The sequence below is a fragment of the Neophocaena asiaeorientalis genome, unplaced genomic scaffold, assembly GCF_003031525.2.
Source record: "Neophocaena asiaeorientalis asiaeorientalis breed wild unplaced genomic scaffold, Neophocaena_asiaeorientalis_V1.1 scaffold364, whole genome shotgun sequence".
In the NCBI taxonomy this organism is placed as follows: domain Eukaryota; kingdom Metazoa; phylum Chordata; class Mammalia; order Artiodactyla; family Phocoenidae; genus Neophocaena; species Neophocaena asiaeorientalis.
Window position 1 is genome coordinate 4,342,205 of NW_020172457.1, and position 18,965 is coordinate 4,361,169.

Below are 18,965 nucleotides of genomic sequence, written 5' to 3' on the forward strand. Positions count from 1 at the left end.
GAGTCCCAGAGGAAGAGGCGAGTTTCCGCATGGCTCTGTGATGGGGAAGATGCGGCAGGGACCCGACTCGGGCCTGGCATGGAGAAAGCCTTCCCCTCTCCCTTGGAACATAATCGTGGTAGCGTTACCTGAGCACTCTCTGTGTGCGCTCGCTGCTCTGGGTGCTTAAAGGTGCGAGTCAGTTACTGTCATTAGCGGCCTCTTCACTTTGACGGAAGCAGAAACGGAGGCACAGAGTGAAGATCCTCGCCTGGCACATGACCAGCGCGTGGTGGGACGGGGCTTGAACCCAGGTGGTTGGGCTCCCGAGTGCGCGCTCTTAACCCCTACCCTGTCCTGCTTTCGTGGAGAGGGACGGGGGTGGGGCAGGAGAAGGGGTCACACATGGGACTGACTGGGCAGGGATGTGTGCACATCAGATCCGCGTACCTCAGGCTCTGGGCCACACTCCAGGTGTAGGGGACAGGAAAGAAGGATGAATTGCTGGCCTGGAGAAGAAGAGGTGGGGCAAGGTCCTCTGGCCACAGCCCCCTCCTCTGTGGGGAGGAAGGTGCCCAGGTGAAGCCTGCCTTTCTCTGTGGCTGGGAGATACCCGTGCTGGACAGTGCCAGCCCTCTCCCGCCCAGGGAAACCGCCGGACAGGGCCCTGCCCTGGGAGCAAGTGTCGGGCAGACAAGCTGAAACAAGCTGATAAGGGCAGAACAATTCCAGATTTGAAGAATCCCCAGAACGATCTCCCCCGAGGGGGCAGTTCTGGGCTCCTCTGGGAGAGGCGATGCCCGGGAGCTGGGCCTGACAACCCCCTGGGGTGCTGTTCTCATGTCCAGAGGCACCAGGAGGGCAGAGCTGCCAGGCCCTGGGGAAGGGACAGGGCGGCTGGAGCATGACCAGAACCTGTGGCCACGCTTGTCTGCCCGACCGCTCGGCCTGACGGGCGGCGGTGAGGGCGGTTTGGGACCCTGCCCTTCCGCAGACACTGGAGCTGTCCTCCCTGCCATTTCTCTTCTCGTTATTAACCTCCACCTTGGGTCCCTCAGTCAGCTCGAGCTGCTACAACAAAATACCACAGACGGGGTGGCCTAAACAGCAGACGTTCCTGTCTCACAGCTCCAGGGGCTGAGGGTTCTGAGATCAGGGCGGCAGCAGGGTCAGGTTCTGGTGACCCTCTGCCATCTTCCCGTGTGTCCTCACGTGGCTGAGAGAGAGAGGAAGCTCTGGGGACTCTTCCTTCTTCTGAGGACACTAATCCCAACATGGGGCCCCAACTCCTAACACTGTCACACTGGGGGCTAGGGCTTCAACACATGAATTGGTGGAGATCCAGACTTTCAGTCCGTAACTCCACTTATGTCAGGAAAGTTGACCAGGCACATCTCTGGGGCCCTCGGCCCGAGCAGGGGCCCGTTTGGAGGGGTATAGAGAGCAGTCGCAGAAGTCACAGTCCCCGTTCTTTTAGATGCGGACCACGGCAGGCTGGAATAGACACCCCTCCCCCCCTCCCAAAGATATGTACAGTAAATCCCTGAAACCGATTATCCCCTTATTTGGACAGAGGGTCTTTGCCAGTGTAACTAAGCCAAGGATCTTGAGATGAGGTCATCCTGGATTATCTGGATGGGCCCTAAATTCAGTGACAAGTTTCCTCATAAGAGACACAGAGAGGAGGCAGCGATGTGGCCCCGGTGCCAGAGTTGGCAGTGCTGCTGCTGCCAGCTAAGGAATGCCACCCACTGCCAGAAGCCAGAAGAGGCGAGGAAGGGCTCCCCTTGGAGCCGCCATTGGAGTGTAGTCCTGACCACACTTTGATTTCAGACTCCTGGCCTCTGGAGCTCTGAGAGAATCAGTTTCTGTTGTTGTAAGTCACCTAGTTTTTGTTATGGCAGCCAGAGGACATAGGACATAGGACCCAAGGCACAGAGAGGGTCCAGGCTTTACCCAAGCCCAGGGCAGCCCTGGGAGAGTGCCGTAGCCGGTTGGTAGAGGTGAGGCGAGTTGGCCTCCCTGTCCCTCTCCCCAGGCGCCCAGCCCTGACCCCTTTTCCCAGCTGCTGTCCTTTGATGCTGTCCGCCCAGATCAGGCTCCCGCAGCCTCCCTGTGCCCACCAGTGCCTGCTTAGGACCTTTTTTGGGGAGTGGGGTGAGGGCAGCTGGCTTTCTTAAAGCCACAAGGGACAGGCGTTTACAAGGGATGGGTGTAGGACTAGTGAGGTACCCAGAGCAGAACCCCAGAGCAAACAGCCTCCAAGGACAGGACCCACGCTGAGGCAGAGGGGGGTCCAGCAGGGCTTCTGGGTGGAAGGCCTGGAGTGCTCAGCTGTGCAGGAGAGAGGTAGGTGGGGAGGATGCTGGGGTGTGGGACTTGTAAAGACCCACCTGGAACGAGGGGTGCGGCTCTCTGTTCCTGGGAGGGAGGAGGCTCGAGAAGCAGACATCACGTACTGGGAAAATGAGTTTCAAGGTTGGGCGGCTGATTTAATAAAACCCAAGAAGCACGGAGGTGGGGACATTACATGGGGTGGGGGGCATCACATTTTTCAAAATCAAGGGAAGAGGGAGAGTGAGGGGGCTGAATGCAGGGTTAAGAGAGGACATCTGATATACTGGCCCTGGGGAAAAGTCCTGGCCAGGCCAGCAGTGGCCTGCAGCCCCTCTCTGCTCCTAGGGCAGCCCCAGTTCCCTTGCTGACCCAGGAGTTTGGGGCCTGCATCCTTCCAAAGCTCCCCCATCCTGCCCTGCCCCACTGTAATTAATACCCAGCTGCCATCCAGAAGCCTGGCAATAAATGGGCCAGTTTGAGATGGGCAACAGGATTTGGGGGCCGAGAAGGGTAGGCCCTAGACAGCTGGGAGGGGCTCAGATTTCCACCAGGCTGAACCTGAGGCAGCATCACCTGGCACCCTTCCCCATGATGCGCAGAACCTGCTCTTGGGAGGTAAGAGGCTCTTGAAGTGGATGTCACATGCTGGATGTCACATGCTGGGAGAATGAGTTTCGAGGTCGGTCAGCTCTTGGAAAGGAGGCCCAGAGCAAGGCCTCTGAAGTGACTGTTGTCACAGCAAAAGCAGACTTACCTGTGTTCACAGCGTCATGCGTGGGAAAGTGCCAATACATCCTCGGGGACCTTAGAAGTCACCTAGCCCATTTCGCAGATGTTTCAAGAGGACCAAGGACTTGGCCGAGCCCTCGAGGATAGAACCAGGACTAGAAGGCTCCGCTCTGTCTTCGCACCTGCCTTTATCTCTTGACCTTTTTCCATCTCTACATCATTCAGTTATTCCCATTTCACACCCTGAACTTTATCACCCACATACCATGCACCGCCTCTGCAATCTTAAGTATTTCATTCCTTGATCACTGTTTGTCCACCTTCCAATTCATTTGCTCAAGTACACCTAGATCATACTGCCAGTCTAATCACCTAGACCAAGGCAGCCAGTCTAATCACCCATCGCTTCACTGTTGCCTATCAGCCCCCCGTCTGTCTTTATCCGTCCTGTACTTCACTATCTACCATTGTAATCCCGACCTTACAAGTATCCTCACGTCTCTTGCACACTCTCCCACCATCATAACTCACCTAGCAAAACCCCTTCCTCAGGTGAACCGTGCCTCCACTGCTCCCATGCCTACCGGCAAGCAGCAGAAAGGAACACTGCTAAACTGGCCCAGTTTGGCACCAGATACTAATTGGCAGTCATCCTTTATTTCTCTAGTAGAGTGGTTCTGAAAGTGCGGTCCTCAGACCAACAGCATCAGAGTCATTTGGGAACTCGTTAGAAATGCAAATTCTCATGCTCCATCCCAGACCAGCTGAATCAGAAACTTGGGCTGAGTTCGTAAATGGTGTTTTAACAAGCCCCCCAGGTGATTCTGATGCTTGCTAGAGTTTGAGAACCACTTTTCTAGTAGGCTCCCTTTCCCGTTTCCAAGATAAGTATTTCATACGTTCGCCTTCCACACAACTCCAACTCTCTTATTTCATCTCTGTAGGGTATTGCTGATTTCATCTAGACTTGGCTGAGGGAACTGAGGCTGTCAAATGGAAACTTGTCTTCCCGTTGCCACTGTTACCAATGTACCAGTGTCTGTGTCCACCTTCTTCCTTCCAGTTTCAAAGGCAGGTGTATCCTACTGCCTAAGATGGGGTATCTCCCTCTGTATCTTAAGGAGAGGGAACAAAACAAAAGGAGCATTCTTAACAGCTCTAGCATCTCCCACCTTCAGAAAGAAAAGCAGAACTTTCTTGACTACGGCAGCTCCCTCCAGCGACTGCCATATTTCCTCTGCTTCTTTTTATAGCTAATATTTGAAAAAGTTATTTACACACACAAGCTCACTTCCCAACCGTTCACTCATCTTCTATCAGCCTGAGTTAGGCTTCCACCTGCACTGTTCCCATGGAAACTGCGAGTTGAGGTTGATGGGACCGTCATTGTTGCAAATCTCATCATCTAGCACCATCAGCCACTCCCTCCTTGGGGGAAAGAAAAATCAGAAGCCCCTGTTGCGTCTCCCTATTTCCCCCTAGAAGTAGCTGTTATCCTAAACTTAGGATTAAATTCTCTATATAATGTAAATAATGTTTTCTACGTTTCTATCTCTAAAACTATATTGTTTAGTTTTGTAGATTTTTAAACCCTGTAAATAAAACCATATACACTTTTGGTTTTGTTTTTATTGTTCAGTATTATTTTTAGATGAATTCATGTTAATATGTGTATTATAATACATAATATGTATATTACATACATATAAATATATATAACAATATAAACCTTGTTCACTGATTTTCAGTGCTGTGTGGTATTCTAGTATGTGAATATACCATAACTTATTTATCACATCACTTTTAACGGATGTTCGCTTGTTACCTATACTAACCCATGTATGCACACAAGTCTATACATTTCTTTATGTCTGTGTATGTGTATATTTATATACATTTCTTTATATGTTTATATGTCTATACATTTCTTTATATGTGTGTGTATGTTTATACACATATACATACGTGAATTCATACTGATAGCTCCCTCTAATCAAGTATCACAGGGTTCATTTAGCCTCATCCCCACACACCTTATTTATTTGTAACTTCCTTCTCCAACAGTGAGAACTCTGGCTCATGTTATTTATAATTTATTTACTTATTTGACCAAGCCTAGTACACAAGTAAAGTAGATTTAAAATTGATAACCCGTACCCTTGTGAGAAACAAATTTACCACTTAGAGTACACTGTTTATTATATAGAGTTCTTTTTTTGTTGCTACCCTTACACTATCCAGTTAGAAAACTCTTTTCCAGTTACTTTGATCAACTTCTTTCCCCCACCCCTCCAGTGAGGTATGTTATACACTTGTAACATAGTTTATTTTCATAGTCCCTGTCACATCCTGGGATTTTCCTGAACATCTCAGTTTTCTTTCTAAGTTTGCAAAAAATAAAGTTAATTCTTTGGTGGGGGGGTACTGTGGGTATCAACAAATGCGGAGTCTTGTATCCATCATCCCAGCACCATATCTAACAGTTCCATTGTCCTAAAAGTCAATTCCTCCTTCTTCCCTCAACCCCTGGTAACCACTGATCTGTTTTCTCTCCCTGTAGTTTTGCCTTTTCCATAAAATCATATAAATGAAATAAGATACTGTGTATAGCCTTTTGGCTTTTTTCACCCAAGATGTCTTTAAGATTCATCCATGTTACATGAATCAGGAGTTCATTCCTTTTTATTTCTTAGTCACTGCATGGATATATAACAGTTTGTTTATCCATTCACTTGTTGAAGGATATCTTGGTTGTTTTCAGTTTTTGGTGATTATGAATAAAGCTGCTATAGACATTCGCATATCGGTTTTTGTGTGACCACAAGTTTTCAGTTGTTTTGGGTAAATATACAAGAATGGAATTGTTGGATCATATGGTATTGTAATGCTTAACTTTAAAGTGAACTGCTAAACTGTTTTCCAAGTCAGGTGACGGGTACTGTTTTGCACTCCCACTAGCAGGGTATGAGAACTTCTCTTTAGCATTTGCTATTGCAGGTGGTTTGGGGCCATTCTAATAGATGTGTATTGATACTGCATTGTAGCTTTAATTTGCATTTGCCTAATGACTGAAGATGTTGAGTATCTTTTCACATGCTTTTTAGCCATCTGTATATCTTCTTTGGCAATTTTTCCTTGTAGATCTTTTGCCTATTTTAACAAATTGGTTTATCTTTTTATTGTTTTAAGAAATGTTTTTCCCTCCTTAATGAGCTGGCTAGAATTTCTAGTACAAAGTTCAATAGGAGTGGTGAGAGAGGACATGCTTGCTGTGTTCTCAAAATTAATGGCAACACATTCAGTCTCTATTAAGTATGATGTTAGCTGTAGGTTTATTTGGAGATATCATTTATTAGGTTAGGAGAATTCCCTCTATTCCAAGTTTGCTGAGAACATTTCTTTTTTTCTTTTTTTTTTTTTGTGGTACGCGGGCCTCTCACTGTTGTGGCCTCTCCCGTTGGGGAGCACAGGCTCCGGACGCGCAGGCTTAGCGGCCATGGCTCACGGGCGCAGCCGCTCCGCGGCATGTGGGATCTTCCTGGACCGGGGCACGAACCCGTGTCCCCTGCATCGGCAGGCGGACTCTCAACCACTGTGCCACCAGGGAAGCCCTGAGAACATTTTTAAAATCATGAATGAATGATGAATTTTGTCAAGTGAATTTTCTGCATATATTGAGATGATTGTATTTTCTTATTTCACTGTTAAGATGAATTGCATTGATTGATTTTCAAATACTGAACTAGCCATGAGATGAACCTCACTTGATCATGATGTATTATTCTTTTTTATATTATATATATTCCATTAGTCATTAAGGAAATGCAAATTAAACCACAGTGAGATACTTCATGCCCACTAAGTAATTGTAATGAAAGAGACAATAACACTTTGCTGGTGAGGATGTAGAGACATTGGAACCCTTACACTCTGCTGGTGGGCATGTAATATGGTACAGCTGCTTTGGAAAACAGTTTGGCAATTCATTCCTCAAAATGCTAAATACAGAGCTACCATGTGACCTGGAAATTCCACTCCTAGGTATATATACCCAAGAGAAATGAAAGCTATCCACACAAAAACTTGTACACAAGTGTTCATAGCAGCACTATTTATAATAGTTAAAAAGTGGAAACAACCTGAATATTCCTCAGCTGATGAGTGGATAAACCAGATGTGGTCTCTCCCTACAATGGAATATCATTCAGCAATAAAAAGAAATAAAGAACTGACACGTGCCACAACATGGATGAACCCTTAACAATATTTAAATTAAGTGAAAGAAGCCCCACATTGTACAATTCCACTTATGTGAAATGTCCAGAATAGGCAAAATCCGTATCGCGACAGAGATTAGATCAGTGGTTGCCTAAAGCATGGCTTTTCTTCTGCGTCTTCATTGTGAGGATTTGTGTTAATCTAGTCAAGAGCTGGTCTGGGTTTAAAACTTGATGCTGCAGTGGGGGCTGCGGGTTTCTCAGGTGAGACCTTTGTTTGTGTCCCTGCTTGCCTGTGGGGCTTCCCTTTCTGCTGCTCCCTGTGAGCCAGTCTTTGGCAGCCGCTACCCCCAGCTATATTCCATTTATTTTTCCTTCACACTTGGCTAGCATTTTGAGTCAAAGGCAGGGTAGAAGGACGTTCTCTGATGTTTTGCACAGGCACTGGAACCTGGGGCTTGCGGGTGTGGCCTTCGCTAGTGTTCCTGTCTCTTTTCTAGAAGTTATGCTGGACTTAGAGCACATATTCCTGCCCTCTGCCAAGGGTAAAGAGCTGTTTTATTTGTCTGTTCCCTTTCCCAGCTGCAATGGATTTCCACCACTTCCTTCAGGCTATCCTTTTTTACCTTTCTCTTGCAGCTGAATGCTTTTGTTTCCTAGCAGAAATAGGGGAGATGGGTCTAGGCAACATTTCACTGGTGTTTCATTGGTGGCTGTCCTTTTCCTTCCTCAGCTGTGGTGGGGTTTCTACCAGTGCCCTCAGGCTATGGGTTTTGTTGACTTCCACTGAAAAGTCAGGCTTTTTTTCCAGGGGATCTGGGGCTATGTAGAGTTTCAGCAGTCACTGCTGTTTCCTTCCCCCAGCCAGCCCCAAGGGGGGAACCTTTCTCAGGGCTCTCCCCAGGCATCCTTAGGAACCACAGGTGGGGTTCCTGGGGGGAAAAGTCTACACAAGGGTCTGAACTTCTCAATTTACGCAGTTTTCAGGTCTCCACGCTTTCACATTAGCCCACGTTCAGCCTTTAGCAATTCACTGAACATTTTAACTTTAATCTTCTTACTGAACTCTGCCCCACGTAAGCAAATGCTTGAGTCCAGTTTCTCCTTGTGGTTGACTGTCTCCAGTTTTCAGGCAAGTTGTTTGCTCATGACCTCAGTTCTCCAGTGGGTTCAAGAAAAGTCATCAGTTTTCCGCTTCTCCAGCTTTTTTCTTGCTGTGAGGGTAGGACATATGTTCTTTCCAGCTCTTTATTCTCATTGGCTGAAACTAGAAGTCCTGTGGTTTCTTTTGATAAACATATGTTCTTAATTAATTTATTTATTTTTTTGCAGTACACGGGCCTCTCACTGTGTGGCCTCTCCCGTTGTGGAGCACAGGCTCCGGACGCACAGGCTCAGTGGCCGTGGCTCACGGGCCTAGCTGCTCCGCGGCATGTGGGATCTTCCTGGACAGGGGCATGAACCTGCGTCCCCTGCATCAGCAGGTGGACTCTCAACCACTGTGCCACCAGGGAAGCCCTGTTCTTAATTTTGATGGAACCAAACCTATCAGGCTTTTTCATTGGTTTGTACTTTTCATGTTTTGTTGATTGACAATTGTATATGAACTGATTTTTTTTTTCCTTTGGCTGCGTTGGGTCTTCGTTGCTGTGCATGGGCTTTCTCTAGTTGCAGCGAGCCAGGGCTTCTCTTCGTTGTGGTGCACGGGCTTCTCATTGCGGTGCCTTCCCTTGCTGCGGAACGCGGGCTCCAGTAGTTGCAGCACACGGGCTTCAGTAGTTGTGGCTCACAGGCTCTAGAGCGCAGGCTTAGTAGTTGTGGCACAGGGCTTAGCTGCTCCGCGGCATGTGGGATCTTCCCGGACCAGGGATCGAACCTGTGTCCCCTACGTTGGCAGGCAGATTCTTAACCACTTCGCTGCCAGGGAAGTCCCGAACTAGTTCTTTTTACAGACACATATTACGGCAGAACAGACTATGCTATAGAAAGTTCATGTAAAGCTAGAATTATTTGATCCTTGAATCCATGTTTGGATTTTCTTTATGAGAAAAGTATTAACGACCAATTCAATTTCTTTATGAATGTGGGACAAATTATTATTTCTGTTTCTTCTTGAGTCACTCTGTTAAGTTGTATTTTCTTAGGAATTTGTCCATCTCACCAGCTTTAAATTTATTCGCATTTGCTCATAATGGCCTATATTATAAATATCTCTTATTGTTTTTATACCTCATACTTTATATTTATGCCTTCTGGGTTATTTTTCCCTTTGGTCATCCTCACTTAAGGCTTTACTATTTTATTAGCCTTTTTGAAATATCAATTTTTGGCCTTTGTTGATATTTGCTATTGTCCTTTGGTTTCTATTTCATTGATTTCTGCTTTTATCTTTATTATTTCATTCCTCCTATTTTTCTTTGGGTTTATTTCTCAGCTTTCCATTATCAAATTGAAGAGTATATAGAGAACCAGATCTGAGCAGATCCTAGAGAGATGCATGTCAATTGCAACGTGGCTCACACCCTCAGCACACCTATTCACGCCACACCACCACCTTCCAGCCAGCTCATACCTAAAGGGCTTCAAGTGAGTTAGTTTTCTGTGATCTGTTGTCTGAGGAATGAAAAAGCCAAGTTATGTTCATGTATATAACATGCTGGAGCCAGGCCAGAGTGGACTGCTGTGGGATAATAGCCCTTTTTAGGGGAGACCCTGAAGGATAGTATAGAAAGAAAGTTCTTCCAATGAGCAGAACTTGAATAGTACCTTTCATGGTGTCCTTTGTGTGTGTGTGTGGAGGGGGGGGGAAGGTGAGCTACACAGAGGTGAGGCTCTGACCAGATTTTTAGGCAGTAGCTAATGATTTTTAGGAACTTAGAAGAAACAAGAATGAAGAATCAGTGCAAGGAATTTTATGGACGAGGCATGTGGATGAGCTTCTTGGGATGATCTGGAGTATGAGAATTTTTGTCTCACATTAATCAAGTGGACAAGATGACCCATTGTGCCCATCAGTTAGTTTCTCTCTCCCTTCACCTAGTGACTGCTCTGTGGGCTCATGAACAAGTGGCCACAGTGTAGGCAGGGTGCTAAAACAGACACATTCTGGGTTTGAATGTGTTTTCTCAGCAACTCTACTCGTGGACTTATAGAACGCCTTCTTCACCATGATGATATTCCACACAGCACAGGGCTGCACCAAGGAACTCACTCGAAGGCAAAGTAAGTAGAGCGTTAACCTTAAAAGATTTCCGCATCTTACTGTGGTGCCTTCATGCTGCTGCATAATGAGGCGGGGGGAAGATGGATGGAACCCAGGGATTCCCTGTGGTGCCTCCTACTACCCTATGTCCAGTCGTAAAAGTAGATGCAGGGACCTCTCACTGAGAGCATCCCTAAAGACTCAGACCTCTCAGAAATGAAATCCAATATCCAGGACTAATGGTGTCAGTGGTGCAAAGTGAAGCAGTCCTTGCTCATTGGTGGTGGAGATGATGTACTCATCAGAGGAGTTCAGGAGAAGGGTTCTGGGTGCTGTTTCTGACTTAAACCTGATGCTCTAGCCGTCTCAAGTGATTTTACTAGCTAACTGATTATCTTTCTAATAAATTCACTTCCTGTTTAAAGCAGAGAGGATTGATTTCTAATATTTGAAAAGAAGAACCCTTGTTTTTATAGTGGAACAAGTGGAGGCACGGGAGCAGATTAGGAGGTTGAATTGTGTCCTCCTCACAAGACATGTTCCAGTCTTAATCCCCAATACCTGGTACTTGTGGATGTGACCTTATTTGGAAATAGGGTCTTTGCAGATGTAACCAAGTTAAGATGAGATCATACTGGATTAGGGTGGGCCCTAAGTCCAAGGACTGGTGTCCTTATAAGAGGAGAGACACAGAGACACACAGGGAAGAAGGCCATGTGCTGATGGAGCCAGAGACTGCAGTGATTATAACTACAAGCCAAGGAACAGTAACAATTGCTAGGAAGAAGCAAAGAAAAATTCTTCCTTAGTACCTTCAGAGGGAGTATGCCTTTGCAGATTTCAGATTTCTAGCCTCTAGAACCATGAGAGAATAATACATTTATGTTGTTTGAAGCCACACAGTCTGTGGTCATCTGTTATGGCCACCTTGGGAAACTAATACACACTTCATTCAGGGTACCCTTAGTCTGTGAAAAGATTCAGTCCTGGGAATTGGATGAGTGGCTGGCTGTGTTCTCTACTGTGGTGATTCAACCCAGGTCGCAGTTTGCTGGGCTTATATGTAGGGCTTCAGTGGACCACCCATCAGTTTTGATCCTAAAAAAACCACATGATTATTAGCCACTGTCCAGAATTACCCTCGTTCGACTATTCTGATTACCATGCTGCTCCTGCTGCCTAGGGTATCGTACCCACCTTTCTTCCTGGAAATGAAATTCTGCTCATGCCCTACTACCCAACGAACCTGCTGTCCATTCCCACTGAAATCGGCAGCACCTCCTACCAGCGTACCTGACTGATGAACAGCCAGAACAATCTCTTAGAACATGCTCCGAGTCCCCTCAACAACATAGCAAATTTAAGCAAAATCCAAAGCACCAAATAATCCAAAATAAGATGCACTATTATTATTATTTTTTTTTTTTTTGCGGTACGCGGGCCTCTCACTGTTGTGGCCTCTCCCGCTGCGGAGCACAGGCTCCGGACGCGCAGGCTCAGCGGCCATGGCTCACGGGCCCAGCCGCTCCATGGCATGTGGGATCCTCCCGGGCCGGGGCATGAACCCGTGTCCCCTGCATCGGCAGGCGGACTCTCAACCACTGCGCCACCAGGGAAGCCCAAGATGCACTATTATTCTATGAACCACTTGGGTAAAAAAAAGAAAAGCACCGTCAGAGTGTGACTTATGATAATTTATAATACATCCTCATCTCAGAGACATGAAAAGGTGTGCATCTTAGAACTCCTGAAATACAGTATTTCTCAAAGCCTTGGTGAAGGGAGTGTCATTTGAGCTTTCTTAAGGAACAAAGAGTGTGAACAAGCAGACCGTACGTGATAAACCACTCGGACACTTCTATCTCTCTAAGACTTTGGATTTCTTCCAAGGAATTTCTGGCAACTTAACTTTATTTAATATGTGGGCTACCACTGAGTCCAGGTTTCAGTCAACCAACTACGAAAACAATTAGAACGACTTCTAGCTGCTTGAGGCAGCATACTGATCCAGATCCCTGGTATGCATACCCACATTGATAAATTCAGCCTGATAGAAAACTATGATTATCTCTCTTTGATCTAGCACCCTCATATTCTGTTAACCATACATATTTGCTAGAGTTTTTGCAGATATTTTTTAGGGTGGAAGCCTTCTTCTGGGTCAGACTCAACTGTATTTGTCCTCGTGGGCACCTGTTATTACAGGTTTGAAAAAATGAAGAGTGGTGGAGGTGATGAAGGGATATGGCTTTCTGTGTCACCAAGCTCCAGTGAGGTTATTGAGAGTTTTCAAGCAAGGTGGGAACTGCGTCATCAGACAGGAGAAGAGTGGTTGAGTCTTCCGACAAGCGAGTTCCATGGCGAATTGAGCTTTATCGATACTCTGACTCATCTGCACCCTCTCATGTGTAACCGCTGCACTTCTCAAGGTCCTATTTTCAAATAAGAGACCTGGTGAGGCTATGAATTACACTAACGCTGTAATTTCGCAACTCCTGGTATCAGACCTGTAAGTTTGTCTTTTGGTCTTCTCAGCATTTTAGCTGCAAGCAATAAGAGATTCCTTTACTGTAGCCTTAGAAAATCTCTGATTTTCCAGTCTCTGCTTTGATAGGAGGATTGAGGAATTAGAATATGTTATTGTCTCCCTTTAAGCCAGTAGTTTTCACTGGTAGTGATTTTTGTCTCCCTCAGGGGACATTTGGCAATATCTGGAGACATTTTTGGTTGTCACAACTGGGAGGGATGTATGTGTCTTACTTGCATCTAGTGGATAGAGACCAGGGGTGTTGTTAAACGTCCCATAATGCATAGGACAATCTTCCGTAACAAAGAAGTACCCAGCCCAAAACGTCAGCAGTTTTGGGGCTGAGAAGTCCTGTTTTCAGCTCTTTGCTGTAGTAGGAAGTAACCACGCCACCCAACCTCCCTTGCTGATACTCCCCTCTGCAATCTCACTTTTTACCAGAAAGATACTCTGACATGATCAGTTATAAGAAGCACCATTATTTTATGAACCACTGAGAAGGAAAAGCCACCATCAAATTGATTTTTATTTATTTATTTATTTTTTGCGGTACGCGGGCCTCTCACCGCTGTGTCCTCTCCCGCTGCGGAGCACAGGCTCCGGACGCGCAGGCTCAGCGGCCATGGCTCACGGGCCCAGCCGCTCCGCGGCATGTGGGATCCTCCCGGACCGGGGCACGAACCCGCGTCCCCTGCATCGGCAGGAGGACTCCCAACCACCGCGCCACCAGGGAAGCCCTATCAAATTGATTTTTAACACACGTCCTTTTATGTGTGCTCTTCATATTCTTCTATGGCAGTAGCCACTCAGTCCTGCCAAAGCCACTTTATGGGCACTTAATTCTAGATGGCAGGTGCTACTGTGACTGCTTCTCCATGAGATGCTGTAGGATAGTAAAGTCATTTCCCTTCATACTTGCAGAATTCCAGTTACCTTTAACCCCAATAAGGTCCAATAACTAACCCTCGAATGTCTGTTGCCTGCAATCACACCTGATTCTCATTAGCAAAATGTGTGTGTGTGTGTTGTGTGTGTGTGTGTGTGTGTGTGCGTGCACACACATGTGAAAGATATTGGGACACTGTCTAGCTTATGGAGGAGCTGGGCTTGCTGAAGACCACATTTAGGGCTACCTTTAATATCATTCGAGTCAGGCTTATGGAACTTGTGTGAAGAGGCCAGTACTGCTCACCAATGCCAGGCTCCAGGTGCTGTAGCTTTGGCTGTGGACACTTGCTCTAGCGTCACCTCCACGGCTGCTCACACTTGAGTGTAGTCCCACTGCTCCTGCCTCAGAGTTCCCCATAGTCTACTGCCTCTTTGCTGACTGGCTGGGGTGGAGGTGTCTCATTCATGGCGGTTTAGTGCGTGCCTGTGCTCCGGTCACAAGGGAGGCTGGCGTCTTCAGCCTCTATAATGAGGCAAATCCTGCTTCCATCAGTCTTGCTGTGTGGGGAATTCCCCAAGCATAGAAGAATGTTACAGATTCTGATTGGCTACAAAGAATGGCCAAAGTCCCCTACGCCGATTCCCGCCATTCTCTCCCTTCTGCTCAAAACAGAAAACCAGGAATCATCCTGGCCTCTCCTCTTCCCCTCCCTTAGTACATCAGCAAGTAGTTGATTCTACCTCCAAAATATAGTCTTGAATCCATCCTCTTTTTGGCTCCTCTGTCAGTGACTTAATACAGCTGACTATTATCCACTTCATCTGGATTACTGTAACAGCCTCTTTTCTTCCCATCTCCATATCCATGTTCCCCAAAGCAGTAAGAGTATATTTCTTCGTAAATCACCCTATAAAACTTGTTTGCTTTAGAGCCTTCAGTGGCTTCAGTGGCTTTTTTTTTTTTTTTTTATCCCCACTTAAAATAAAATCCCCTATCCTTATTTTGGTCTAAGGAGGGTGATCTTTTGTCTCGTTTTACATAGGATACAATTTTTAAGAACGCTTCCTTTTTATTCTCAAAAGGGTATGGTTTAGACAGCACGTTAGTGTCAGTTTACCTATGAGGCCCTGAGTTTTCTGAGCCCTGCTCCTTCCCCCCACCCCCACTCACTGAACTGCTCTCAGACTTGTCTTCTCTGAGCGCTTGTCCTTCCTTTGGGGACTTGCAGGTTCTTTCCTTCTTCCTGGCACACTTTTCCTCACATTCTTCACACAGCTCTCACCTCGTTGTCCTTCAAGTCTTAGCTAAGTGGTCATCTCTGAGAAGTCCTTTCTTACCTCTCTCTCTAACAGCCCTCTCCCCCTGTTCTCTGTATCATTTCCTTCTTCATTTCCTCCATAGAGTCACCAGAATTTGACATTGTCTGTCTATTGTTTAATCTCTGTCTCCCACACTAGAATGTAAGCTGCCTGAGGGTGTGGATTACATGTGTCTTACCCTTGTATCCCAGGGCCCGAACCTGTCACTTAATGGTTCCTTCGGTCAATCAATAAAAGGCCTTCCTTCCCTGACCCCTTGACAAGGTTTGAGCTCCCGTGCTAGACACAGTCAGAGCACTGTGTACTTTTCTCCCTCAGCGTGTCTCACAGTTGTACTTAAATGGTAATTTGTGTAATTTCACTTTACCAGTTTCTCCTTCTAGATGCATGTCCAGGGGAACAGAGGCACGTTCCTCTTGCCATGCTGAGAACAGGGCACTCCAGTATGTGTGAGTCTGTTGAGTCTTCTGCAAGCTCATGGGTCTGGGAGAAGGAGGTGATGATGGTTCTCTGCTGGGGTAGGGAAACCTTGAAGGGCGAGTGCCTGGGGCCGGATGGGAGAGCAGAGCATTCAGTGCAGGCTCCCACACGCAGCAGGACTAGCTGCTTAGTCTTTCTCTTGAGCGGAATTTCCCTGGACTTCCTCTGCTTCCCTCTCAGTCTCCCTCTTAGAGGCTTCTTGAACCCCAGAAAAATCTGGGCACATCAAGGACCCAGACCCTTCAGCCAAGACAAATGGCAGGGATGGGAGCAAAGCCTCTGGATCCTGGGGAAGAGTTGGAGAAATGGGGAGAGAAAGACTTCCAGCTAATACCATAGTTGATTCTGTGTTGTCTGTGTTGTCTTTGTAAACAGAAGTCAAGCCTAGTGGTCAAACAGCTGCCGAAGACAGCAAGCCAGACACACTTCCACCATCCAGTGTTCAAGACACAGTCAAACAAAGCACAGTCCCACCATCCACTGACAAAAATGTGATTGCATTGGAGACCAACCGAAGCACACCCACAACGCCTAACACTTCAAGGGCAGTGCCAACCTCAACCCAGCAAAGCACAACTGCAGCAGCCAGTGGCAAAGATGAGAAACCAGCCACGGGCAGCCCTGCTATAACTACTAAAGACTCAAAGGATTCTACAACCGCACCAACCACTGTCTCGACAAAGCCTGAAACCACAAGCAGCCAGAGTGGAATTAAAAGCAATTCAGCTAAATCTGGAACCCAGAGTAGCCACAGTGTGACCACAAGCAGTGTGATCACTAAGGAAGGAAATCGGGCAGCCTCTGACCTTCCAAATCCGGTTAACACCTCAGTCATCACGCCTGCTCTTCCTTCCGTGCCCACCCCGGCAAGCACTCACCGGCCTAGCACCGTCCCTGTGACTTTGGTCCCTGTGACTTCAGAGCCTTCAGGGAGCTCCGAGGGACCAAACAAAATTACAGCAGCTACAAGTTTAGGCACAATGGCGGGTCCCACCTTCACGACGCAGGGGACACTGACCACGCTAAGTAAGTAATGTCTTTCTTTTTTCAAGCAAAAAGCAGCTTTCAAATGCTTATGTTCTGTATCTCCAGCGATTCATGCATATGCATATTCATGAATATGTGCCACCTTCACCCAGCCGGTTGGTTTCCCATTTCAGTGATGAGCAGCGGCCGGCAGAGCTGTGTGTTCTGGTGAGAGCTCAGGGTTTTGACCTGCCTAGTGGAGCATTTACTTTTTTTTTTCTTAAGTGCTGGTCTTAACCCAGTAAATTAATTTCAAGACTCACTGATGGATCGTGAGCCTCAAGATCATGACCCAGGTCAGATCTATTGAATCAGAATTTTTAGGCGTGAACCTGAGCATCTGCGTTTTGAGGAAACCTCCATCCCCCAGCCCCCGCTGGTAATTTGGGTGTGTGGTGAAGAGCTAGATAGCCACACCACAAGAGCACGGTCGCCTCCGGTCGCCTCCTGCGTAAGAGCCGGTGCTCTGAGTTCGATACACCAGGATGCCAATCTCTGCTCTGCCACTTGTTAGCGTGTGACGTTGGGCGATTCATCGAGTTCCTCTGAGCCTCAGTTTCCTTGTTTATAGAACAGGGATAATTACAGTACCTTCCGCATAGAGTTGAGCATTGAAAAAGAAAGTACCTTTGAAGCACTTAGGAAGGAGCCTCACAGGGAGTAAGTACTCAGTTAACGTTAGCTTTGCTGCTGGCATTGTCACTGCTGTTGATACTTCTTCTGTCGGGTTCCTACACTGGCTCATCCAATCTGCTCATCCTGTAATAGGTTATGCGAATTGACTTCCATCTGCCTGCCTCTGCCTCCCCATAGCCTGCCTCCTTCTGCTTGTGGTCTAGGTGGGGGGATAAGACCAAAGAACCTCAAAAAACTAGGAACAAAAAAGCCTATCTTTTTGTGTTAAAGGTACCACTCCCCTTTTCTCATAAACTTTGTTTTCCCAATTATAGCACCATGGGTTACCTCACAAGGAACTCAACACACCTCCAGCAAGACGCCAGCTGTCACTGGCACCTCTGAGGCTCTGCAGCCTACAGGCTCTTCATCGGGACCTGGGACCACATCTCCTGCCAGGGGACCCACAAGCTCCAACACTCATCTGGAGTCAACTGTCCCCCAAGGCTCCAGTATCCCTTCTCCCACCTCAGTAATTCCAGTAGGTGTGGGACAGGTGAGAGAGCCCAGAGTCGGAGAGAAGGGGCTCCAGGAAGAGCATTTCTACTCTTCCCTCCTCAGGGCACCTGGGGGTGCTGTGAGGAGCTGCCATCATTCACTCACCCTCTCTGGCTTTGCTGGACTCTGGCGTAGACAGCAGGATAGCCAGTAACACACCTGGCTCTCCAACTCCAGCCGGCCACACTCCCAGCTTGCCCGCAACTCCTTATTTGGTGTCACCCACCCAAGGGAGGGAGGGAGAAGGCAAAGACAAGACCTTGTCAGGCTCAGCCTGACCCTTAATCCCAGTGGCTTCTTCCAGATACAGTGCGATTCTCCCGAAAAGCTGAATGAGAAGATGCTCGTCCTGAACGTCTCGAAAACTGATGTCTCGAAAACCAACATCTGTGTGAGTACCTTGCTCATCTGAGCCCCACTCTGATCTACATCCCCAAAATGCGGTTTAGCAGCAGGGTCACGGAAGGTGGAAGGGAATGAAGTGTTCCTTCCAGAAAGGAGCAGAGAGATGTTTTCATTTTCCTGCTCTTGTTTTTTCCTAGTAGGACAGGACATGGTCCCTTCCCATCTTATGGAGGGTCAGAGCCAGGCTCAGACTTCTCTAAGGGAAGCCCCGCCCTCAGGGCTGCTGCAGGGCCAGAAATCTGGGCTTTCACTTATGACAGTCTGGAGACCCCAATCCTGGTTCCTGTTTGCTTCTAGTTCAGGATGTGACTTTTAAGTCGATCTCTTTGGGCTTCAGAGGCCTCAGTTGAAAATGACAGGCTTAGTCTGCCTAACTCTCCCTGTTCTAATAGTCTGTGGTTTTATATTTCTTGGTCCATGTGTTATCTGATGGCCACCCTCTAACCTAGGGGAGCTGTTGCCGACAGTTGTCCTTCCCTTCAGGGGGAGTTGTTTGTGTGTTGTTTGGGGGAGGTGGCGTCAGCACGTGCGTGAGTAAGTTTGCATGTGTAGCTGTGTGTCCACTGCCTTCAGACTGCCAGTCTCCCTAGGATTAAGGGCTTTAGTCTGGGGATGTCTGCCGCAGAGCTTAGTTTTAGTAGCTGAGGCCTGAGTGAGTGCTGGTGATGGATGGCTCACTGCT

At 47.3% G+C, this 18,965-nt stretch overlaps 1 protein-coding gene across 1 annotated transcript in view; it reads left to right on the forward strand.

The window, feature by feature from the left end:
* The window catches only part of PODXL (podocalyxin like), a 41,813-nt gene that overhangs the window by 15,636 nt on the left and 7,212 nt on the right, over nucleotides 1-18,965 (forward strand). The window contains exons 2-4 of the mRNA XM_024737977.1: nucleotides 16,055-16,705; nucleotides 17,656-17,876; nucleotides 18,183-18,269. Of these exons, the coding sequence (XP_024593745.1) occupies nucleotides 16,055-16,705; nucleotides 17,656-17,876; nucleotides 18,183-18,269 (959 nt within the window). The remainder of the gene's footprint in view (nucleotides 1-16,054; nucleotides 16,706-17,655; nucleotides 17,877-18,182; nucleotides 18,270-18,965) is intronic.